The 26,775-nt window shown below is 39.9% G+C and overlaps 1 protein-coding gene across 3 annotated transcripts in view; it reads left to right on the plus strand.

Moving 5' to 3' along the window:
* Positions 1 to 26,775, plus strand: part of RIMS1 (regulating synaptic membrane exocytosis 1) — a 317,386-nt gene that overhangs the window by 132,188 nt on the left and 158,423 nt on the right. For all 3 annotated transcript variants that reach the window (XM_081940589.1, XM_081940585.1, XM_081940586.1), the window contains exon 2: positions 7,014 to 7,227. In XM_081940589.1, the coding sequence (XP_081796715.1) occupies positions 7,014 to 7,227 (214 nt within the window). The remainder of the gene's footprint in view (positions 1 to 7,013; positions 7,228 to 26,775) is intronic.

Raw genomic sequence — 26,775 nt, forward strand, 5'->3', positions numbered from 1 at the left:
TGTGTGTGTGTGTGTGAGAGAGAGAGAGAGTGAGTGAGTCAGTGAGTGAGAGAGAGAAACAGAGAGGGAGGGAAGGAATCAGAGAGAGACGGACAGACACACAGAGAGAGACAGAGAGAGACAGAGGGGGAGGGAGGAAGGGAGAGACAGAGAGAGGCACACACACACACACAGAGACACACACAGAGTGAGTGATTGAGTGAGTGAGAGATAGACACACACACATACACACACAGTGACACAAAGAGAGACACACACAGAGAGAGAAAGAGACAGAGAGAGAGAGAGAGAGACACACACACACACACACACAGAGTGAGAAACACACACACACACACACACACAGAGTGACAGAGATGGGGGAGGGAGGAGAGGGAGAGACAGAGTGAGACAGAGAGACAGAGAGACAGACACACAGAGAGAATGACAGATAGAGACAGAGGGAGGGAGGGAGAGAGAGAGACAAAGAGCCACAGAGAGAGAGACAGACAGAAAGAGAAAGAGAGAGAAAGAGAAAGAAAAAAAGAAAAAAGAAAAAGAAAGAAAGAAAACGAAAGTGGGAGAGAGAGATGAAAGAAAGAAAGAAAGAAAAGAAAGAGAACTTATGACCACAATTGAGCCCAAAATTTTGGTTGCTAAGCAAGAGCATCATTAGATTTGGGAGAAGGGCAACATATAAATCCAATAAAAAACAAACAAGTGAGTTTCACCACATTTTGGGCAACTGTGCAATGATTGGATGCGCCGAACAATTCTCTGCTATTTCACATTGCGCATACTGTCGCAAAATATAGCAGTGTGGTTTATTGTTGTTATATTAGGACTGTTACCCATGCTACATCATGCTTCAAGACAAAATTTCATTTATTTGTAATTAGAAATAAATATTTCACAATATATAATTGCATATTGTTTTTGTGATTAATCACTATGCTTTAATTATGTTCAATTTGTAATAATGAAAATATATCCTGCATATCAGATATTTACATTATGATTCATAACAGTAGCAAAATTACAGTTATGAAGTAGCAATGAAAATAATTTTATGGTTGGGGGTCACCACAACATGAGGAAGTGTATTAAAGGGTCGCAGCATTGGGAAGGTTGAGAACCACTGATCTAAATGAACTAGAGCAGCAGTTCTCAACCTGTGGGTCGGGACCCCTTTGGGGGTTGAACAACCCTTTCCCCGGGGTCGCCTAAGACCATCGGAAAACACATTTTTGAAAAAATATGGAAAACATAAAATAATTTTATGGTTGGGGGTCACCACAATATGAGGAACTGTATTAAAGTGTCGCGGCATTAGGAAGGTTGAGACCCACTGAACTAGAGCAATGAGGTTTGGGGAAATAAATGTTTGTATTCTTACCTCCCCTGTAAGAACTAAGATTCAAACAGAATTTTTAAATGTTACAAAAACTGTGATGATCACACTCCAAAAGCTTCTGTGTTAGATCGGTGAGAAGCAGCAGGCGAGAGGCGCGAGTGAGTTTCAGCATTTTTTATTGCAAGAGTAAGTGGCTGGGCTCTGCCAGCTGGGCTGCTGGAGTTAACCTTTTAAGGAGCTCCGGCAGACCAGCCGGCCAATGGCAGTAGTTTAAACTTCCCGGGGCTTGGGCAACCAATCCCTGTTGAGCATGTGAAAACATGTAAATTAAGGAGCTCCAGCAGCTCAGCCTGCCAATGACAGTTGTTTAAACTTCCTGGGGTTTGGGCAACCAATCCCCGGTGAGCATGTGAAAACAAGTAAATTTAACAACGTCCGTAGTACGTAACACCCCTCCCCTCCTAGAATGAACAATGTCCAATGTAGTCTTTCAGGTAGGCGGGGCATGCTGGTCTCCTACTTGATCTGCACAGATCACTTGTCCCTGGGAGCTGGCCGGTATGGTCAAGCCCGTTGTTCCTCTGGCTGCCTGGGAAGGAACCTTCTGGAGCTCCTCGGCCCACAAGTCGAGCTCTGGCCTGGTTCCTTTGGCTCCTGAGATGCCATTTCTTTGCAGGATGGCTTTGGGCGCAGCTACGTGTTTGTGGCTCTGGTTGGGCGGTCGTCCCTCAATCTATTAGCTTGGTGGGGCCGGTTCCTGCCCATTTGCATCCTGACTGGCAGTTGAGCATGATTCATGGGGCAGAGACCTGGGGTTCTCTGGGAGTTGTTCTGAGCTCGTGGGTGCGGTCCAATCGCCCTAGTTCCTCACTTCAGCATCCCCCAGGCGGTGTCGGAGCTAGTCGATGTGCCTCCTCCAGATTCGTCCATCCTCTAGCTCCGCTCGGTACGACTTTGGCCCGGTAACGGCCATGATTCGGCCCGCCAGCCAAGTCGGGTACCCAGTGTAGTTGTGGGTGAATACCTGGTTGTTTATGTTGAACTCCCGGGTTGGTCGAGCAGAATCCAGGGGGTTCTCTAGAAGGTAGTCTGGCTGGTACCGGTCGAGTCTGGACCTCAGTCTTCTCCCCATCAACAGCTCTGCTGGGCTTTTGTTGGTGGTCGCATGGGGGCTGATGTGTTGGGTGAAAAGGAATTGATTGACCTTTTCCTGGCAGCTTCCTGGTCCCATTCGGGTGAGGGTTTCTTTTGTGAGCCTCACCATTCGTTTGCCTGTCCATTGCACACCGAATTGAATGGGGTGATGAGAACATGCTGGATCCCTTGCTCTGCGAGGAATGCCTCCATTGTCTTGGCGGTCAGTTGTGCGCCGTTGTTGGAGACCAGGGTGTTGGGTAGGCCATGGGTCGTGAAAAGTTTCCAGAGAGCTCTGATGGTGGCTTCTGCCGTGGTTGATTGCATGATAATGACATACAGCCATTTGGAGTAAGCATCCACCACGATCAGGAATGTCTGCCCTTCCACTGGTCCCACGAAGTCGATCTGGATGCGTGACCACAGTCCCTTGGCTGCTTACCACTCTCACACAGGTACCCGGGGTGGAGCTGGTTGTATCTCCTGGCAGGGTCTGCAAGTGGCTACCCACTCTGTGATGTCCTTATCCATATCGGGCCACCAGATGTAGCTCCGGGCTAGTGCCTTCATCCATACTATCCCAGGGAGACCCTCATGGAGGGCTTCAATGGCTCGCCTCTGCAGCCTCTGGGGTACAATGACTCTCTCCCCCCACAACAAGCAACACTTGATAGTTGATAGTTCTGCTTGCTTACTATGGTAGCTCTGGAACTCCTCACTCAGCTTCTCCTGTGGCCACCCCCTCAACACCCAGTTCAGAACATTTACAGCCCCTTGTTCTTTTGTGTGTGCTCGGCGATGTCCCTGGCGGTGACCGGGCTGGCTGGGTTGACATTGATTAGCAATACCAGGGGCGGGTTCTTCCACCAACTCTAGTAACGGGCAACGGTCGAGTGCATTGGCGTGGCTGATGTCCTTCCCTGGCCTATGGATCAGCTTGTAGTTGTACGCTGTGAGGAAAATGGCTTATCTGGTCATCCTTGGGGACATGTATGGCGGGGTTTGTTAGTTCCCAGCGAGGAGTCCTAGCAGTGGCTTATGGTCCGTGACGTGTTTGAAATGTCTGCCATACACATACTCATGGAATCTCTTGATCCCTGCGACTGCAGTCAAGGCTTCCTTGTCGATCTGACTATAGTTGTGTTCAGCCGGGGACAAGGTCTTGGAGTAATATGGGAGCTTCCGATCCAGCTGGTAAGCGATGGCTGAGGACTGCTCTGACTCCAAAGGGGGAGGCATCACAGGTGATCCGAACCAGCAAAGTATGGTTGAACTGGATGAGCACGCTGTTGGAGGATAGGAGCTCTTTTACCGCTGTGAAGGCCCAGTCTTCCTTCTGTCCCCGGGCCCACAGTGCTTGTTTCCCAGGAGCTTGTGCAGCAGCTCAGCAACAGTGGCCTCCTGTTATAAAAAAATACTATAAAAGTTCAATAGTCATAAGAAGGCTTGGAGCTCTGTCTTGTTCCTTGGGGAGGGGGTGTTTCTGATGGCCTTTACTTTGCTGTTGGTGGGGTGGATGCCAGACCCATCTATGAGGTACCCCAGGAACTCAACCTGCCTCATGCCGATTTTACATTTCTTTGCGTTCACTTTAAGTCCCTTCTCCTTGAACCTCCCCAAAGTCTCGCACACGCGTTCCATCAGCTGCTCTATGGAGTCCCCTGAGATGAATACATCATCAAAGTATGGCTACACCCCCAGGATTCCTTGTAGTAGCCGCTCCATTAAACACTGAAACAGTCCTGTGGCTACACTGATTCCAAACTGCAGTCTGATACATTTGAAAGACCCCCTGTGGGTCACAATCGTCTGTGCTTCTGCAGTGGCTTCATCCACAGGCAATTGTTGGTATGCCTGGGCCAGGTCCAGTTTGGCAAATATTTTCCTGCTTCCTAGGGAATGCAACAGATGTTGCACAACTGGCACTGGGTACGCGCTTTGCTGCAAGGCCTTATTCGGTGTATACTTGTAATCTGCACAGAGGCGGATGGAACCATCTGGCTTCACGGGGGTGACTACTGGGTTTCCCATAACGCATGGTCGGTCGGCACAAGGATTCCTTGGGCAATTAGTTTGTCCAATTGCTCATCCACCTTGGGCCACAGAGCAAAGGGGACCCTTCGGGGTTTGAGCTGATGGGGGTTACATGGGGGTCTAGGTTAAATGAAATGGGTTTCCCCTTATATTTACCTAGGCCCCCATTGAAGACGTCCATGAACTCTGCAGTAGCCGATCCAGGTTGTGGGTTGAGATTTGATGCAGGCCGGTGATGTCTAGCCCCAGGGGCTTGAACCATTCCACTACCAGTAGGGACAGTCGGTGGCTGGGTAGATGGCTCTGGAATTCGTGGAACACTACCTTGACCTCCATTCTTCTAGGACTTGGATCTGGTTCCCCTGATAGTTGTTGAGCCAGACATTTGGTAGTTTTAGGAGCGTCTTGCTGGCTTTCGGTTCAATTTCTTAATGGTTTGCCAGGACATGATTGTAAAATATAATCCTGTGTCCAGCTTCATTTTGCATGGTCCCTCTTCAATGGTCACCGTGGCATGGAACTTTTCTCCTTCGTAGGCTTCTGAGTGGCCCACAGTGGTGTGATGGATCTCCCTCTGGGCTTGGTACTGTTCCTCTCTCTGCCTAGTCTGCTGTTGGCCGGGTCGTGGATTGCTTTGCCTCCCCTGCATAGCTGTGGGTCTTGGATGGGACGGGGTGGGCTGGGATGCTCTGCACACCTCGGCAATGTGGCCTTTCTGCTGGCATCTGCGGCAGATGACTTCCCGGAAATGGCACGCCGCTCTTGAATGGAATCCCATGCAGCATGGGCAACGTGGCTGCCTGCCCTCTATGTCCCTTGCGCTTCATCCCCTTCATCGTCGTACTCCAGAACTTCGGATGCCCAGTCGGATTCCCTGAATGTTTGGTGTACCCCACTGGTTTTCCTTATGTGCACTGCCGAGTTATCCGATGACTCAGCTACCCAAGCTTCCTCGACCACGTCCTTGAATGAGAATCCCCATCTGATTAGCAGTTTCTTTTGTAAGAAGAGGTCTCTCATTCCTAGGATGACCCGGTCCTTCATAATTTCTTCTGGGTTGATGAATTCGCACCGGGTCACGATTTCTCGGCCACGAAATCATTCACCGTCTCTTTTTCCCTTTGGCGCTGGTGGTAAAACTTGTTCTGGCTCACCATGGGGGCAGCGGATGGTGTGTAGTGGTCTTCCAGGGCGCATTGTAGAGTTGTCCATGTGACAGTCTCTACGTCTGCTGGGGCAATCAATGTCTGTGCCATCTTATAGATTTTCGTTCCACAGTAAATTAGGAATAATGCCTGCTTCCTATTGTCTGGCTGGTCCTGGTAATCATTGGCTTACGCCTTACAGGAACATCTGGAATCTCCCCATGTATGTGTGCCAGTCCTACGTCTGTGGGTTGAAGATCACTGGTACAGGGGATGCTTGCGATGCCATCTCGTGCTTTGGTGCAGGGTCTTGGTCCTTGTGCAAAATGGCTGCTTGTCCAATGAGGGTTCTCAGGTCCCTTTGTCCGTCGCCAGTGTTAGATTGTCGAGAAGCAGCAGGCGAGAGGCGCGAGTGAGTTTCAGCACTTTTTATTGCAAGTGTAAGTGATTGTACTCTGCTGGTTGGGCTGCTGGAGCTCGCCTTTTAAGGAGCTCCGGCAGATCAGCCGGCCAAGGACAGTTGTTTAAACCAATCCCCGGGAAGCATGTGAAAACTTGTAAATTTAACAATGTATGTCCGTATGTAACACTCTGCTGTTGAAAATCAAATTGAGTCTTCTCCTTTCTGGATTTCTGCTGCAATGTACTGTATTATTTGTTTCATAAGTTATATAAGGAATTATATAACTGCACTCTTTAAATATGGCTTCAAGATGATTGTCTTTCAGCTTTTGCAATAGAGGCTAGTAGAACGATATCTCAGATGCACTAGTGTTTAAGGAAAACACATACAGTAATGAGAATAAACATTAAGGAATGAAGCCAAATCTTATTATCTACATTTTATGCTTAAGGTTATTTATTATTGGTTGCACGGCATCTTTCATAATGAAAATGCCATGAGCAAAATGATGGTAAAGGGATAATTCTGATACTCTTATTCCACAGTGAAGGAAACAATTTGAAATGTTTTAGTGAATGTACAAAGTCAAGAAAAGTTTCTTCCATTTTGAATACTTTCCTTGCTACCCTTTTTGTTCTGAAATTTGCTTATAACGCTGAGATTATATGTATGGCAGAAAAATAGGAGTTAATAATAAGATATTTTAACAAAACCTCTTTGTGCTACTCTCAAATCCATAAATGTGCATTGCGTTTTTGATTGCTTAAATAGCTTCCTTAACAGAATATAAAAGTGAAGCAGATAGTTCCATAAATTCCATTTATAGATATTACATTTATTTTTAAGATCAATTTGGCACTTGAATAATAGTTACGTTTGGCACACGCAGCTGTCCCAGAGCAAATTATTTAATGAGTGAGTTTGCCTTGATGCCCTTGCAATAAGAGTTTTGCTTTCTTTACAGAAGATTACACCAACAATTTGAAAGTTACAAAGAGCAAGTACGAAAAATAGGTGAGGAATCCCGTCGTTATCAAGGAGAACACAAAGATGATGCACCCACGTGTGGGATCTGTCACAAAACTAAGTTTGCTGATGGTTGCGGCCATTTATGCTCATACTGCCGGACAAAGTTTTGTGCCAGATGCGGAGGCCGTGTTTCTCTACGATCAAACAATGTAAGTTTTCTATTGTGTGTAATGAATCGTGACTGACTAGTACAATCTATTTATGCAGACTTCTGCTACTGATTTGTTACATTATTTTCTACCTTTCTGTTTCTTTTCTACTTCTCACCCTCAACCTCTTGTATTTCCTTTTATTTGTCCATGCTCTATGTTTGTTTTTAAAACTCCTCACTATATTTTGTGGGGGGAGGGTTATGACAGGATGGGAAGTCAATTTCTGATAAATGAGTTAGGAATCCCGTTGAGGAATCAAACATGAATGAGGTGTTGTTTGTCTGAACTTGTCTTTTATTTTATTTTATTTTAATTTTTCTAAAAATAAATAAATTTGTATTGTATTGTATTGTATTGTATTGCACTACATTGCATTGCTTTGAATTGCATTGCATTAGATTAGATTAGATTAGATTACATTACATTACATTACATTATTTTTTACACTTTTGTGGCCTCCCATCTTATAGACGTAAGTCTGGGCATCCCACAGCAACAGTGATAAGAAAAAAGAAACAGTTAAACCAAACATCTCTATAACAATTCCAATGCCACGAAGCACCGTTTCCCAATAGCTACAACTACTGGACTCCAGTCTTACCTGATTCCAATATTTGGAAAGAAAGATAACTTTTTAAGGTCTTTTGGAAGACTGGCAGAATCTTGGGGAAGAGGGTTTCACAGGGCTGGGGCTACTGCTTGAGCAACAGTATCTAAAGGAATAGCTCATTGACATTGAAAAATGTAAAAATAAAAGGTAAGAATAAACATGAATGGGGATGGTTGAGGCAAGCACCCCTTTTTCGTAAGCTTAAATGCCTAATTCATGCAAAATTTTTGCAAAGGACAAGTTAATTTTTTTTTTAATCTGTTGATGGCTATGCATTTATTTTTCTAAATATTCTCAGGTTTTGATTCTTGCATGCTGGAGCCTTTATTGTTTCACTGCAGTGCCTTATTACTGTCTATAAACAATTTCTACACTAACTTTCATACACGTGGCTAATGGGGAAATATTTCCTCCGGTTACTTCTAGGGACCTGTATTTCCTGCTAGATGTAACTATTTGGTAGAAACAGCCACATACCTCAAGAGCTGCAATTGGATATGACACAGTCTTTGTGTGTGTGGAGACATCTCTTTTTAATCCACACAAATCCCGCTGTGTTTTTCCTCTTTGGTCAGTTTAATTATAGAGCAAGCAAAGATGCTTTGTGGACCTGCTTATAAACTACAAGTAATATTTTAATTGCATCATTGTGCAAGATTTAACAGTTTGGCTGGTATTTAATCAGCTCCAGCTTTGCTCTTAATAATATTTTCTAGGGCTTAACTTTACTTTCCAGAATGTCTGGCTATATTTCAGCAATCTACATACTTACTGATCCTACATCTTTTTGTATTACAATTATAATTCTTTTGTCATTCATTGTTTAGCAAACAAAAGCACAAACCCAGTGAGATATAATGCTTCATATCTGCGTACTGATCAATTTTTAAAACATATTTCCATATTTTTAACAATAACAGTCAATGCTGCATATCTGCATTTCAGTGACATTTATTTGCATATTTTAACAATATCGGTCATTGCTGCAAATCTGCATGTTCAGTGGAGATAATTCATTTAATTTAGCCAATAAATATTGAGTCATTGTTTAACATTTCACAGTTAGTGTTCTGGAGTGAGTTTGCATTTCTGATACGAAAGAATCAAGAATACAAAAAAGGACTACAAAATAGAGAAGTAATTGAAAATGAAGCAGCAAAGTGCTCTGGCATTTTAGAATTCAGACAGACAATAATACCCTGCCATATAACACCCCAGACTTACCCATTATTAATAAAAAAGACAAAAAAAAGTCTTGATAGTGGATATCATAGTACTCAGAGAAAGCAGAAGGGATAGAGAAAAACTAGAGAAAACAACAAAATGCAAGGACCTGAAAATGGAAGTAGAAAAACTGTGGCAAAATAAAATAAAATTAGTAATAGCAAGAGGCACATTGGGCGTAGTTCCAAATCAAGTGGCACACTGCTTGAATGCAATTGGCATTGTCAAAATCAGTCAATTGCAAAAGGCAGCTTTACTAAGAATAGCTTATATCCTTCAATGATACATCTAACAGCATCAAATATAAACATTCGATACGTGGCTAAAAATGCCACATCCAGTCTAATCATCTGGCTGACTGTGCAGCCAATCACAGTAATAAATTCCTGGACCCCCAATCAGGAGACCAAGCTCTAGTAATAAAAAAAAAAACCTGATTGCATTTGAGTGAAATTTCAGTCTTTTTTTTTTCACCATTAGTTTCTCATGGAATCCCACAAAGGTCTCATAGAATCCCAGAGGTCCATGGGAAGTGCAGTTTTGAAAACTACTCTAGATCACAATCTAAAAATAATTTTGTGGATAATTATACTTTATTTTTTCAGTTTACGTTAAAGGTTTAGGAACTTTATTTCTATTAATTTATTAATAGCTTTTCACACTAATCCAATGTGGTGCAAATTATACTGAAACGAAGAAATCATGCTAGAATTATCCTTAAACTGTTTGAATGCTCCTTGTTCAATACCACTTATTTATTATTATTTATTATTTATTTTATTGAACTTATTAGTCGCCCCCTCTCCCCACAGGGACTCGGGGCGACGTACAGAGCAATAATCAAGATAGCACCATAAAATCGTGCAGAGGAGGTAAAAATAAGTCCATAAATAAGCATACTTACAAAGTTTAAAACCCCAAAAATATTAAAAACAAAATTTCCCATTGTAAAATATGTGGTTACAGAAACACCTTAACTTCTGAGATTAATAGTATATCATGTAGTCTGTTTCGAAGTATACCACAGTGCACTCTGGGTCATGAGGAAAGAGATTGTATGAGGTTTCTAAACATGGCGAGTTAAATTTTACATGAATATAACAGGTTGAAAATGCAGAGTAGAGGGGAAAAAGCAACATTTTTACTATATCTTATTTTTTTTACTAACTGTGCTTGTTTTTGTTTATAATTTGTTTTATTATATGTATTTCATTTATAATTTATAATTTATTTTGTTGTATGTGCTTTCACCTTGCTGACCCATTTGTTGTTAGGTGCATTTTGCACAGGGAAGTTTGCTCATTAACTGTTTAAAGGTACAGGGATTTAATAAGTACACGGGAGTATTCTACCCTTTCAGAAAGTTATGAATATCCATAACTATTAACTTTCCTCAGTTGCTCAATGTTTTATCTCTTCTTTTCACTCAGTTATGGCATTAAGTATCTTGGTCAGAAAAGGTGTGGCTCTAATCTAATGAGATACCTTCTTAGTATCAGAAGCATCTACAAACTGTAGGTATGCAACACTCAACACTGAGCAAATAAAATGGGTCACAAAAATATAGCACGTTTAAAAGTATGTTAAATATATAGGATTAAAACTGAATGACATTCACCCAGTATTGGGCCACGCCAACAGCATTTCTTTCGCCAACACAAGGTTTTTTCTCCGTGTATTTTGAAGAACATCCTTGTTAATACAAAAGAAGAGTTTTTCCTAAGTAAAGAAGGAAGTATTTCTAGAATGTTTTCAACAACAAGAGATTGTCTGCTCCATATTGCTATCTTTCTGTGCCGATAAAAATATATATGGATATGCTCATAAAATGGAATATTCCTAACGGTGAACATACTAAAACAAGGACAAATTTTTAGATGTGAATTTAGAATGCTCTTGATGGTTAAATTTTTAAATCTGTGCTGGAAAAGTATTTCCAACATCAAAGGCATTTATTGCAGTTCCTGACTTTGATATGCTCTTAAACAGGTTTACAACTTGACTCTCTTGATCAGCCTTCTGTATCCTGATGCCCATCTGATGAATTGGCCATCTGGCTGGGATTTGTGTGAAAACTAGTTTGGGAAGAGTGCTATTAATTTTACTAATTTTTCCAATAGGAAAGCAAAATATCTACCTCAGTCACTATGAATAAAAAAGTCCTACCCTGATATCAGAATAGAATACTCAAAATGTTCCTCAGGGCTGCTGCAGAATAATTGGCAATTTACAAATGTTGCACTTAGGGTGGAGATTAATGGACAAATTATACTAATAACAGCTCTGTGCCAAGTAAGAAATTCAATTTAGACATCCTTACCATGCTTAGGCTGTGTCCCCTGCTTGTGGTCCTCAAGGCATTTCAAGAACAGCATGATATGCTCTTAAATCTTAGTCTGTGGTTCCAGAAACCCAAAGTTAAAGTCACTTTGATGCTTGTGTGGAATAACTACCAGTTCTTCTTCCTGTATGCTTAATCTTGTTTCAGACTTTCTTGACTTTCAGTTCTACACCTTTCCCAATTTTCAGGAATGATTAGGGATTAACCAGAGGTGGTACTCTGCTGGTTCAGACTGGTTCGCTCAAACCGGTAGTGGAAATCTCCCCCCCCCCCGCCCCAACTCTATGCTGTCCCATTTAGGCACTTTTTTTAGCCAAAGGGCATGCGCAGAAGACAGGGCTCATGTGTGGACAGGCGCACACAGGCTCACATTTGTGAACTGGTAGGGAAGGTAAGTGAATACCACCTCCGATTATAACAGGAAAACTCTTAAAAATTGTATTTTACATATGGCATGGCTTTTTGAATCCTTGGTAGGCTATTAAAATTGTCATGCTGAATCCAGATGCACCAATTCTGCTTGCAACTTTTCATTTCTGCTAAAAAGTCTTCAAGGTATTTGTGGAAAAAATACTTAATGTGAAAAGACACTGTAGATGTTTTCATTTAAAATGTATTTCATTTTCAGTAAAATTTGCTCTTATAGAAACATTGGAATTGCTTTATTTATATCTGCCTATTAATGTTTTCCTCTTCTTTTTTTCTCCCCTTTTCTTTATGTATTTCTTCTTTCTCTGCTTCCCTGGATGCTTTCCCAAAGGAGGATAAAGTGGTTAGAATCCATGCTTCTTCATATATTATTATAATGTTGCTAAATATATTTTGAAACAAGTTATTGTGAAATGCAGATCGGTTATTCAATGAAAAAAAAGTCTCCAAGTTACATGCTAATTCTGAAATCCAGATATTTAAACAAACAAATTTAAACAAATTTAGAAAATTTAAAAGACGTTAAATTTCTTTTGTATTAAAACTGACAGTATTATTTTTGCGGTGCAACATTACTTTGGAAACAGAAAACTTATTATATTGCTGTTTCGCCTGGACAATCAGTGAAATTAATTCATACATTGATTCATAAAATGCAGCGATAATTTGTTTTTGAATTGCAACTTAGTTTTTAATAGCACTGATGTACATATGCATTATATTATGAAATCAAACATATGGCATCAGATGCATTCACAGTTAATAATGCTTTAGTCAAAATTATGAAATAATTACTTCAGAAACTCTGCCCCTTTTATACATGTAATGTATGTGATGCCATGACACCAGTGGTGGGTTCCACTATGGTTGGAATGGGCCCGGCGTCGCCCACATGGACGCGCGCACGCATGCATTGTAGCTGCAAATGATACTTTTGCAACCTCCGCGACACTCCAGCTGCTCGGCGGAGCGTCTCGGAGGCGCTGTATGCACCATGCAAGTGCATGGAAGCACCAAAAACTTGGTAAGGAGCTTGGGCGGGCGGGCGGGCGGGCGGGCGGGCGGGCCCTCTGGAGCACCGTACTGGAACAGTATCCAGTGCTCCAGGCAGGCTCCGGTATGCCTGTACCGGGGCGTACCGCCTGCAACCCACCACTGGATGACACACATGCAAAAAGAACTGGAGCTGATAGCATGACACTTATTTTGTCATGCCCTTCTCTCATGCCTCTGTTTAGCACTTAAGTTTTGAAATTGTTAGTCTTTAAGTATGAATTTTTTTGGTGCACTTTCTCAGAAATCCAGTTAATGGTAATTAGCAGACATTGTTTTTCAATGCATTATTATATACTTCTGAAATTTTTACTAACTCTAAAAATAATGTAGCATGTGCTTTTTTAATTATGGAAATTAATTCCACATTCCCCCTTGAATAATATTACACGAGAAAGTTGGAAACGATAGACAGACTATCTTTGCACCCCAGTTTTTGTTCAATGATTGTTTCATCCAGGAGCCCTGACAAACTGCCAAAGGATTTCAGAAGTCTTAGCAAGAGAATCTGGAAAGTAATTGTGGGCAATGGAGGAGGAATTCATATTTTGTGGCCAGGCTGACAGCTTTAGAGAGAAGGGTGCTCTCTGAGCTTGGTTGTTTTCTTGCAGACATGTCATTACCAAAACTAGGTAATGTGATGATTTAACACAATATAAAGCCAGACAGCAAGGAGCTTGAACCAGAGGCTTGTCTTTACTCAGCAGCATCCATCTTACAACAACTTCCCGCCCCCAGATCCCATGACTAGAAATGTTTAACTGTTTGCTAACATGCATAAAGGACTGGGCATAACAATTGAACTTGAGATATAACAAAGCCTATAACATCATTATAGGTAGCACTGGTGAGGTTATCTACCATAGTTTGGGTAATGAAATGTCTGCAAGAAAACAACTCAGAAGGCACCAAGGACCCCTAATTTCATCCTTGAGCTACTTAGATTTTCCTTTATTGGTAGCTTTGGAGAGGACTTAGCAGTAACACAATCTTTATGAAAGAAGCATAAAGAGATTTTTAAAAAAAATTCTCTTAGAGCAGGGGTGTCCAACTTTGGTAACTTTTTAAGACTTGTGAACTTCAACTTCCAGTACTCCCCAGCCAACATGGCTGGCTGGGGAATTCTAAAAGTTGAAGTCCACATCTTGAAGTTGCCAAAATTGGACAACCCTGCGTTAGAGGTTGGAGTTTTTTGTAAATATAGATAGGTAGATTAAGGCAATGCAAGGCTTAGTGCACCTATTTTATTTTTTACCTGATAAAATGTGGATATAATTTGTTATTTGACAGTTTTAAAATGCATAAACAATTGGGGAGGAGGATGCTGGGAACAGGCGTCCCTTCTTTGTGTTAAAAGATCTCAGCCCCCCCCCCCCCAAGTAACTATGGGTGATAACTTGAAGCATTCTACTGTTTATATAGGCTTGAAATTCTGGATGTTGTCATTCCAATGAATTTGGAAATTAATCAATGCACTTTCTCTTTGATCAAATTTCAATTTAGTCAATGTTATTCATGTCAGGACAATTAGTAAGGATCAATGTTCCATGTTTTTTAACCCTATATTTTGGGCAAATAGTGAAACTGATGATTACCTTTGCATCATGTAGACCATTTGTATATAATTCTGGATATTGGCAATGAAATGCATAATATGTATGATTAGTCATGTATTTAAATTTGAAATAGGGGGAAAAATCTACTGTATCTATAGATTGATACTTAATAGAAAATAATTTCTATTTATCCCCTAGCAACATATTTTGCAAATACATTTATTTAGAAGTAGATTGACAAGCCAACAGTTTAAGAAAATTAATCGTGTGTTTCATCATTAGTGAATTTTACAGCTAAAGCCAGATGTAAAATGCTCAGCTTGAATAAGATTGGATTGCGTGGACCAGTTAAGTTTAATGTCCTTTGCTTCTGGAAATAAATATTTAATATTCAAAGGCATTACCCAAGTTAGAAAAGCTTTAGAGAATCTGTCAATAATAGTAGATATTGTGTTGTAGAGGGATGGAGACTGAGCAAACACATGTATATATGACCCTTCCTAAGAATGTGCCCGAACATTCTGTCCTATATTCAGAACTTGTCATCGACTTTGTTCCTTCACCAATTATCCCACTCTTTCATTATAAACTATCTCATCTTTTATGCTTTTAGCTTAGTTCCTTTGCTGTATATAATCATGCATAGATTTTATGCATCAATTATATATTTAAAACATTCTTTTCTCCAACCCAAATCCTCATTACTGGTAGTCCTGAACTTATGACTACAATTGAGCCCCAAATTTCTGTTGCTATGTGAGATAGCTGTTAAGTGAGTTTTGTCCCATTTTAGGACTTTTCTTGCCACAGTGGTTAAGTGAATCACTGCAGTTGTTAATAACAACAGATTGTTAAATGCATTTGGCTTCCCCATTGACTTTTACTTGTCAGAAAGTTGCAAAAGGTAATCACATGACCCTGGGACACTGCAACTATCAAATACAGTGACGATCACATGACGATGGGATGCTGAACAGTTGTAAGTGTGAAAAATGGTCATAAGTTACTTTTTTCAGTGTTGTAACTTTGAATGGTCACTAAAGGAAATGTTGTAAGTTAAGGACTACCTGTACTCTCATTTATTTATCTCATTTAACTTCCACTTAGAGTATCTTCCACTTACAACAGGATCTGTTTTTCTTTTCTCCATTAATTCATGCCACTTATCCATATTCTGCTCTTGCACTGCAATCTTCCAGATGTCCTGAATGTCAATGAGTCATTCTACTAATAGTGAACTTCACCATTCATCATAGCGTTAGCCAAGCCTATCTCGTATTGTTTTTAACAGTATAAAATATAGATTGGTTTACCAGTCTTAATTGCACCTATACTACCTGAAGCATTTCTTATTAGTGGTAGGAAGTGTTGATATATTAATACATCTGTGTTTTGTGCATATATGGTCATTGTACTTGATTCAGTTTCTTCAGCCAATATGTAGTAGAAGCACCACTTCTTTCTTCTGTATCTATTTCTTTTTTAAAATTTTGCTATTGAAAAATATATGGGGTTTGCACTGGCAGCACTCCTGGCTAAAACACAAGATTTTTTTTTCCTTTTTGACATTAAGATAACCTGATTTAAAAAACAAACAAACACTTCCAGAAAAAAAATGATTTTTAGGACTAAAAGTCAGATTCTTTCTCCCTCTCTTTTTCTTTTTTATTACACAGAATTTTAATCCTTATCCAGGATTAAGATGCTATTTTAGCACTTGTGTGTCCTAGATAAAAAGATACACACCCTAGTACATTTAATACACTTTTCTATCCCTGTTATATTTTGTTGGTACTCTTATAGTTTAGTATTAATGCTTAATAGAGCATCATAGCCTTAAAAAAATTCATAGCATGCCAGATCTGATTTGAACCGCCTTTTTCAAAATATAAAAGTAATTGAATCTTTGGTAAATCTCTTGAGGCTGCTTCAGAGGTTACTTTTGGTTGTTTCCAATTGTACTATATGTCTGTGATTTAGTAGTTTGGAAAGAAGGTACTTCATACACATTCCTATGTGTTAAAAGTGTCTCTTGGAGTACTTTGCAAAGCTCTAGTATTTAACTTTTGTTGTCAGCATTACATCTTCTACAGATATTCAGGCAAGAAGATCAGGCAAAATCTTTGATGCATTCGGATATTTCATATACAGTTACTGACAGTTCTATACTACCAGGAGATATTACAGACTGCTTCATATTACTTATTCTTGCTTTTTAAAAAAAGGCAGATAAATTAACATTGGGTTAAAAAAGTGATCACATGCCCCACATTCTAGATGGTTCAAAGCCTTATTCAGTATAGTTCCTAGGTTCTTCACTCTACATCATAGCATGAAAGGTCAAATATTGGGTTAATGCATCATGCTAGGCCATAATGTGATTTGTTTGCCTTAGCATATGGTGTGACCCAATCCCCATTTGCCAAACAATGCTTATGCAAATCACAATCTTTGATCACACCAACAAATGACAAAATAACCAAATGTTGTGGTGCTATTTTTTTAGGTTTCTGACCTCCTTCCCACCCCTTACCCTGTTTAAAATAAATGATGGGATTAGGAAACAGCCACATTTAACTAGTTCTCTGAAGCAAAAATACAGAGATGTTCGATATTTTTGGAACATATTTTAGATAAAAACGTGCACATTGTGTATGAGCAATATTAGGTTGAACATCAAGCAAAGTGATGTTAATGCCACATTACCAATAAGCTTTTGAAAGCTGAGCTATTAGGCCAAATGGCTTTTAGATTTCTCTTTCACGAAGCATTACATCCTCACTACTGTATAGCTAGCATGGGGAATTAAAAGATTTGATGATGTATCCTTGTGATGGGTATCTACTAAGAGGAATAAAGAATTCTTGGTCATGCAAAGCATGTGGATGGCCAAAAAATTTACTAGTGTTTTGCACCATACTAGAATTTATGGCAAATCACAGGCATTATAAGGCTATTCCAATGATAACTACTATTGAGTCAGACTGCTGTGGAAGTAATACCGTTGTTGTTGACTTTCAAATGAAATTTAACATATGTACAGTGTCTTTCAAAGTAATGTAAAATACCAAAATAACCCAAGAGTATGGTTCAAACTGTCCATGGTGGTGGAATTGGTAGAATGAGAAAAGTTCTGGTAAGGAGAACATAGAAGTAAGTTATAGGATGTTGAATAAAATACAATTAATGCCCTCTAGGACAGATAAACTTTTGAAACTAGCAACAGTTATATTACCAATAGGGGGCAGTCACATCAGAAAAACCTGGATATTCTATACAATATAGAGTTGACGAATTGGAACGGAGTATTAGGGTTAAAGATACAGGACAGTAAAGGTGGTTTTCAGCCAGTTTTGACAGGTTCTGGAGAACCGGTAGCGGAACTTTTGAGTAGTTCAGAGAACCGGCAAATAGGCTGGCCCCACCCCAGCTGCCTCCTAGCTTCCCAGCTGATCTTCTTTTGTTGCCCTGAACAGGAGAACAGAAAGCAGGTTAGTGGGGTGGGGAGGGAATGGGGATTTTGCAGTATCCTTCCTCAAAGTCCACAAAGTCATGCCCACAGAACTGGTAGTAAAAAAATTTGAATCCCACCACTGCAGGATAGGCAGTCATGGCTGAATATCAATTGCTGGAGCAAACATCACAACATAGATCTGAACAACAACAATATCCCATGATAATGTAGCAAATATTTCCCTAAAAGAATTTGACAGGAAAAATAACTTTACAAAAATCCAAATAATTTCAATAGGGAGAAATGCTACCTACTAGAGTACATGTGCAAGTCAGTGATTGTGTGTGCACTCCACTTTGTTGAAGGCAGAGTATATATAAGCACATGACATTTGTTGCCAAGTTGAATTTCCTGTCTGTTTTGAAGAAACTAGCAACATGGCTAGAGAAATGTCAGTGCTTGATTTGTTGTTTCATGTGGCATAAGCCAGAATTCATGTCACCCATAAATAAATAAACGCTGCAATTTAACTTGTACTCTGAAATAACCTGACAAAATGAAAGACAGTATTCAAATTTAGTGTAGATTATATACAACCAATATATATATTTGTGTTATCTAATGTCAAACCTCTTCTGAAAACCTTGCCAAGAAAGCTACAGTGACTTGTCCAAAATGTCCAGGCACTTGTCAGGAATCAAGGCTGACTTGAAAGCACAATATTTATTTATTTATGTTTTATTGGATTTTCTGAATTATCAGATGCTTGAGTGGCGTGTGGTTGAATAGCAATAACTTACAATGAGTTTTTAAACTGCAAAGGAATACAAATGTTCCTTGCTTAATGATGTGCAATGGAATATACAGTATGAGGGACCATGAAGAAAGAGAAGAGGAGATAACTGCATAGGATACAATTGGGAAAGACAGACAGGAGCCCACAGTCCTTTAATGACCAGAGAAAGAAGTTTGGAAAGACCCACCCTAATGGATTACGTAGTTAAAAGTGGAGGCGGGAGTTTTGTGTCTTCAGACTTGCAAGATTCTATAAATGCAGACTTTCAATAAAGTAGAGTTAATCCATCTTGTCATGTTTCCTGCCTGGTCTCCCTGTGAAGACTGAGAGGTAGTAACTAGGACTGGCAACTCTATTTCTAAGCAACACCATTGTAAAGTGCCAGATCCCAAGCCTGTGCTAATATTACAGTGACGATCGTAACAGTTCTGGTTGCTGGTTGCTGCAAGGTCATGTGATCACCACTCCCAACTTCCCCATTGACGCATTGCGTGTTGAAATTGGCAGTGAAAGTTGCAAATGGGAATCATATGACTGCATATGCATATTCCGGAGGCTGGAAATGGCCCATTTTATGACTTCCAGTGGCCCCAGTAGGTCCATTTTTCGTCCTCACCAGGCTCCAGAGGCTTTCTAGGAGCCTGGAACGGGCAAAAACGACCCAACATGCAAACTGAAAGTTCAGGAATGGACTTCCAGGTTGCCCGTTGGGCTGTTTTTCTCCCTCAGGAGGAAGCCTCTGGAGGGCGAAAAACAGCCCAATGCGCAAACCAAAAGTCCATTCCCGAACTTCCGGTTTGTGTGTTGGGCTGTTTTTCGCTCTCCCCAGGGTTCTCAGGTGAAAAATGGCCGAAAATCAAGGCCGAAAATCAGCTGGCCAGCATGCGCATGCCCTCAAAAATGGCTCCGCGTGCCACCTGTGGCACATGTGCCAGAGGTTTGCCAACATGGGCCTAGAGTTAAACTTGGGCACACAACATTTTAATGCAAATAATAAATTACATTATTTATACAATAATTACCTCATTTTTATTTCCTTAGTTAAAGGACCACAAAATCACAAATCAAAATACAGTATATCACAGTGATGGTGAACCGAGGGTCGTTTTAAGCATTCTGAAGGCTTCAGGCAAGCCTCCGGACGATCCCTGAAGCCTCCGGAGGGCCTCCGGTGGGGCGGGGGAGGCTCTTTTCGCCCTCCCCAGGCTCCTATAAAGCCTCTGGAGCCTCTGGAGGACGAAAAAAGCATGTAAAAATGGGGGGGAAACGCCTGTTGTGCAAGCATGCGCACTGGGGGGTAGCACATTGCATTATGGGTGCGGCATGCCCACACACGACCCCCCTGCGCTCCCCCCACTTGTGGCACGCGAGCCAAAAAAGGTTCGCCATCGCTGTATATCAGGTGTATTGAAGCACCAAGAAAGCAGAAATGAATCCAGAGTCACATCATATATTGAACTTTACCCACCCCTGTCTAATCATTACTGGTAATAAGAGACATGATAAATGGTCAAAGTTAGTCAATTACTTTTTATATTGGCAGAAACATTCTCAACACTTGCAATACCCATTGACATTGTTGGTCTAGTAATGATTAAATCATAAAATTTAAAAAGTGTTGATGAAAATAAGAAATTTGTCATGCAATGGAAAATCTTGGCTCTTTAGGCACTAACCCCTTATTCAGAAACAGGTTTACTGACCAGAAGATTTATGGATATGATACTGCTTGATTAGTTTATTACAGACAAGACTAAAACCATAGAAAAGTTCTTATTTGTTGTAGTAATGGAAATAAAAGCTTATTTGTTGGTCTGTATGTTACATGCTACGTCTTTTCCTTCCATCTTCCTGAAACAATAAATATTTACAATACAATACAATAGTAGAGTTGGAAGGGACCTTGGAGGTCTTCTAGTCCAACCCCCTGCCTAGGCAGGAAACCCTTTACCGTTCCAGACAAATGGCTATCCAACATCTTCTTAAAGACTTCCAGTGTTGGGGCATTCACAACTTCTGGAGGCAAGCTGTTCCACTGATTAATTGTTCTAACTGTCAGGAAGTTTCTCCTCAGTTCTAAGTTGCTTCTCTCCTTGATTAGTTTCCACCCATTGCTTCTTGTTCTGTCCTCAGGTGCCTCAGGTGCCTTGGAGAATAGCTTGACTCCCTCTTCTTTGTGGCAACCCCTGAGATATTGGAACACTGCTATCATGTCTCCCCTAGTCCTTCTTTCTCTTAAGCTAGACATACCTAGTTCCTGAAACCGTTCTTCATATTACTATTTGGCTCTTTTCTTCCTGGCCTTGAGAGATACCTGGTCTAAATTAACTTTAGACTACAAGCCACTGATTCCTATCTCACTGGCGTCGTACCCTATACAATATTTTAAGGTTTCTTTTGAAAGGGTGTATGAAGCTTAATATTATTTTAATCTGCTGCTGAGTAGCAGCTCAATATAGTAAAGGCAAGTACTGTACCTTTTGGAGTATAAGATGCACCTTTTTCCCTAAAAAAAGAGGGTGAAAATCTTGGTGTTACTTATACACTGAATACAGCATTTTGGCTCCTGAAACCCAGCCCCCTTTGCAAAAATGGCCGTGCATAGCCTTTAGGAGCCTTACAAAGTCCTCCCGGGGGCTGGAGAGGGCACAAATGAGTGGAAAATGAGCTGTTTTTTGCTTGTTTTTGCCCCCGGGCACCGGGGAGCACTCTATAAGCCTGCTAAAGGCTTTGCATGCCCTTTTAAGGCAAAAAACGGGTTCATTTTCACAAAAAATGGGCTGTTTTTGGAAGGTCTGCAGAGTGCAAAAAACTTTTTTTTTAATTTGCCTCTTCAAAATCTTGGTGCGTTTTATGCTCCGGTGCATCTTATACTCTGAAAAATAGGGTAATTGTTAGATGCCAATTTTTCCCCTTAATTCTCACACCTAGGGACAATGATACATTTTTCATATTCTCAATTTGTGATGTAGAAAATGATTTTAAAACTTATACAAGTTTGGAATGAAATCATTGAGGAAAAAATGCATTTGTGAAACCACAGACATCCAGTAGTTCTGCTTCTCTACTACTGAATAATGGTTATTCATCTTACTTCTAACCTCACGGGAGATGATTTTCCAAAGAGTAGATGCCACATAAGAAAGCTGACATTGCTTAGCCAACAGTATTTAGAGCATGTTCCTTCTCCCAGATTAATAGTTTGGATAAACACAATTGGAGAGTGACAGTCCCACAAGTAACCTGGACTTTAAAGGTAACAACTAACATACTGGTAAGAAGCACACTGAAAGCCAATACAGATCATGCTATGGCAGTGTCTGCATTCAGGATGGGAGGCAGAGAATAATAATTAAAAATTATAATTAAACAATTTAATGATAATTAATTAAATAATTAAATTAAGTAAATTTAATTATTAATTATTGAATTAATAATATAAGTTATTATAATTTTTAATAATAATTAAAAATTTGCCATTACTTTTAGGCACATTTCATTTCTTTTTATCCCACTAGTTACTGATGAAAAAAAGCTTTGCAGATTTTAATAGTATTTCAGTACAATTAAGAATCATTTTCTTTCCTCATATATAAATGACCCATTAATGCTTCCACTTAGTATTAGTACAATCTCTCCCAAAATGACACGAAACATTTTAGAAATACAGATTCTTCTGTGTTAGGTGGTTTATTTTTATTGACATAGTTTATGCCTATGAATTATTTTGAAGTCTAGGAGAGTAAGAACATTCCTGGACAGAAGAGAAATGAAATTGACCGTATGCGTCCATCCTAAACATTATAGTTCTACCCGAATTCTACAATAGATTACAGTAAAGTCAAAAACCAGCTTCAATCAGGTTTTGGCACACTGAATGTGGTTGAAAAGATCAATTATTCAATAAAAGCACTCTCTGTGTAATGTATTTGTCAATTTGTCTAAGAATGTCAGGGAAATAAGCCATAAGTTACAGAACACTCTGATCTCATATTAAAAAAAAAAAATTACACCTCCCAGCTCCTAGCTGACATTTTTAATACTGCAGAAAGGCAAGAAAGTTCAAACTTTTGATATAAAAAAAATTCAGAGAATTGAAGTCATAGTACCGTTTCACTAGAAATCAGTTAAACACTGATGTAAAAGGTTTTGGTGTATACATGTCAGTAGAATGCATGTGAATAAAGAGGTGTTAATGTGGTAGAGCAGACATTCTACATGGAAGTAATAAATCTCAGTGTGGGAAGAATAAGCACTGCAAATAATAATAGTTTTCACTGTTCTCTACTTCCTACAATAACATTTTATGCAGTACAAATTGTATATTAAAAGCAGGTGATACGGAAGACAGGAAAAGCTAGGCTTCTTTTAATTTAGAATTTCTAGAAAGGCAATTTGTTTTCATTTGCAGTACAAATCACTTGTTCTTAAATTATCAATGGCTGTGATGATATGACTAATACTTGGAAAAACAGGAACAATGTATTTCTAGGTAAGTGAGAAAACAAAGCATCTAAAACTTTTATGTAAGATGTTGTCTTCCCACATCTTTTCTCACTTTCTGCATCTTTCTTGGAACAAATAAAAAATGTCTTGCTCCCTTTTAGAGCTTTCATTGCGTGTCAGCATTTCATCTCTGATATTCTATGACAGCTGCCCTCTAATATCCTTTGAGTTTCTTAGGTAAAAAACTTTACAGGAGTAAGAGTTTTATTTTTTTTGGTGCCCATGAATGAATTCCAGACTTTACTTTAGTCTCTAGTGAGAGTTATTTGAACTGTGACTTTGGTCTGAGACCTCAAGTTGCCTTTTCTAATAAGTCTCTTGAAGAAGATCAGTGTGGATTAGATCCACTGGTGCCTAGTTCATGCCATTATATATTACTAAATATTATTATTTACCATATTTTTCAGAGTATAAGACACACCAGGGTATAAGATGCACCAAGAATTTGAAGAGGTAAATTAAAAAAAACGTTTTTGCACTCTGCAGGCCTCCCAAACCCTCTGCGTGCCTTGTTTTTTTTTTTTTTTGTGTGAAAAACGGGGCATGCAGAGAGTTTGAGAGGCCTGCAATGTGTTCCTGGAAGCTAGGGGGGCAAAAACGAGCAAAAAACGGCCCATTTTTCACAAAAATGGACCCTTTTTTGTCCAAAAAAGGGCATGCAAAGCCTTTAGGAGGCTTGTAGATTGCTCCTGGGGGCTGGGGGGCAAGAACGAGCAAAAAACAGCCTGTTTTTCTCTCATTTTTGCCCTCCCCAGCCCACAGGAGAACTTTGCAGGCCTCCCAAACCCTTTGCATGTCCACTTTTGTGAAGGGGGCAGGATTTGGGGAGGGCAAAAATGCTGTATTCAGTGTATAAGACCCATTCAGATTTTCACCCTCTTTTTGAGGGAAAAGTGTGCCTTATACTCCGAGAAATACAATAGTAATTTTAAATATTTAAAATTAATAATGACTTCAATGCAGACTTTCACTGAGGATTTAAAACTTAGTGAACTTTCTTGGGAGCAAGTTTCCTTTGAAGACCCACAGATGAAATACATTTTTGTGAGGTCTTTTATTGGTCCTCTCTACCCCCAATTACTTCTCTATATGGAAAAAACATCAGTAGCTGTTAAAGTGTTACATTTATATGCATTTCTAGATCTACCCACCAAGTCCTGCTCTGCTTCCTCCTCATATGGAGGATGGGAGAGCTGGGCAGGCAAAGAATATCAAGAGTGTATACCAAGAGTATATACTCCCAGCAGGATCACCCAAGGAGTGAAGCTCATCAAAGCTGCCCAACTAAAACTAGCAGGCAACTGTATTGGACAGTAGTAAAGGTATCAATTCACATTGCGCTGGGAGAAGGCAATAGGAAACCACTCCTGTATTTTTATCAAGAAAACCCTCACGAATAGAAAATATATAACGGAGCTGTCAAACTCATGGCCCATGGGCCGGATGCATCATGTGCCGACCACGACCACAGCCAGTTTATCAAAGGGTGAAAAAGTTTGATATGTGATGCTGCCATGATGACATGAGTTTGACACCAGTGAGGAAGAGCTGAGGATTTTGGTGTTTAGAATTGTCTCGATTAAAGCCTTCAGGGCATTTAAATACTGATGTTGCCATAAAAGTTAAAGGTTTCCCTGTTAGTCATGTCCAACTCTAGGGCATTGTGCTCATCTCCATTTCTTGGCCAAGGGAATCAGCGTCGTCTGAAGATAATTTCCATGGTCATGTGGCCAGCATGGCTATACATCACAGGTACACAGACTGCTGTAACTTTCCCACCAAAGTGGTACCTATTAATCTACTTGCATTTGCATGTTTTCAAACTGCTAGGTGGGCAAAAGCTGGAAAAAGTAAAGGCGCTCATCCCATTGCACCTCATTGATGGAGAACCAGATAAATTATAGAATGAATTTAAGTCGTTAAAAGAAGTGAGTGAAAAGAAATTGACAAATGAATTTCATGAAATAAAAGAGAAGAAGGAAAACGGAATAACGCAGGAAACTCTGAAAGTTGCAAAGAAGATAGAAGCCAAAGGCAAGAAAGAGAAAAATCTCAGGAACTTAATGAAGAGTTGCAGTTAGAAAAGACAAGAAATAGTATTACAAAAATATCTGTAAAGACGTTGAAGATGAAAACAGAAATGGAAAAACAAGTAAGGTCTTTCAAAAGATCTCTGAACTCTGAAGAAGCTTCTGACCTTTAATTGGTATGTTAAAGGATTGCACTAAACAGATTCAGAGCAGATCAAAGGAAGATGGAAGGTGTATATTGAAACTCTATACAGCAGAGATGTCAACATTGAAGATATATCTTAGAAGATTTCCCTACTTACCAGACTGTCTAGTGCAAAACGTGAAAGAAAAGAAAGAAAGCTTATCAAAGAAAGCTACAGGAATTGATGAAATACTCTCTGAAATATGGCTAACAACAGTAGAAGAATAATTGAAGGTTCTAATCAATGCCAGCAAATCTGGAGAACCATGCAGTGACCAACTGGTTGAAAGAGGTCAACATATATTCCAATGTCAAAGCTGAAGACTTAACAGAATGTACAAACTATCATACAATATCTTTAATTTCACATGCTAGTGAAATAATGCAAATTAGAGCCCTAGATGGAAAAAAGGTGCCAATTGCTCAAGCTGCCTTTAGAAAAGGTCAAGGAACATAAGACATTATTGCTGATGAATGCTGGTTAACTGAGAAAGCTAAAGAATACCAAAAAGAAGTGGGTATGCACTTCATCAATTATAGAAAGGCCTTTGATTGTGTCGATCATGTCAAGCTGTGCAAAGTGCTCAGAGAAATGGGAATCCCAGAACATCTCTTTGTCCTCATGAGAAAATTATATTCAGGTCAGAAAGCCACAATACAGACAGAATATGGAAAAAAAACAAACTGACTTTGAGTTGGTGAAAGAGAGTAACAAGACTGCATACTCTCTACCCCTTGATTTATTCAGTGTAAACCCTAGTATTGGAAGGCAAAGAGCACAGTGAAAAAAATGAACTAAAATTAAATATAAAGAAGACCAAACTAATGACAACATGTAGAACAATCAACCTTAGAATTGGCAATGAAGATATCGAAAATGTGTCAGTTACATCTGGAAATACTGCTATTGGTAAATGCAACTGTTTTATACCCAGGCACATGAAATATACACAAAAACATTTAACACAGAAATACAATAATAAAGATTAGTCCTCAATTTAATTTATTTAGCAAAACAAAGTGTGTTGCATAAGCATAATAGTGCTACAGCATCAGCTTTTTTTTTTAATAGAGAATTTATTGGGCCTCGTGTTCCATCTAATACTGAACTTGCAGTGCTTGGGGCAGGGGTGGGTTTCAATTTTTTTTTACTACCGGTTTGGGTATGGTTAGGTGGGGCATGTGACTGAGTCGTTGCGGCCACCTTGACGTCACTCGCGCACATGCCCACTCAGTCACATACCCCCCCCACTGAACCATGGGTGTGGCTTTGCTCATTGGGGAGATCTCCTTCACCCTTGACGGTGGGGACTCTTTATTGTGTCCTTCCCTCACTCAGATGGTACAGCTGCGATGCCACCA

Source organism: Natrix helvetica (genome assembly GCF_964273705.1).
Source record: "Natrix helvetica genome assembly, chromosome: 2".
In the NCBI taxonomy this organism is placed as follows: domain Eukaryota; kingdom Metazoa; phylum Chordata; class Lepidosauria; order Squamata; family Natricidae; genus Natrix; species Natrix helvetica.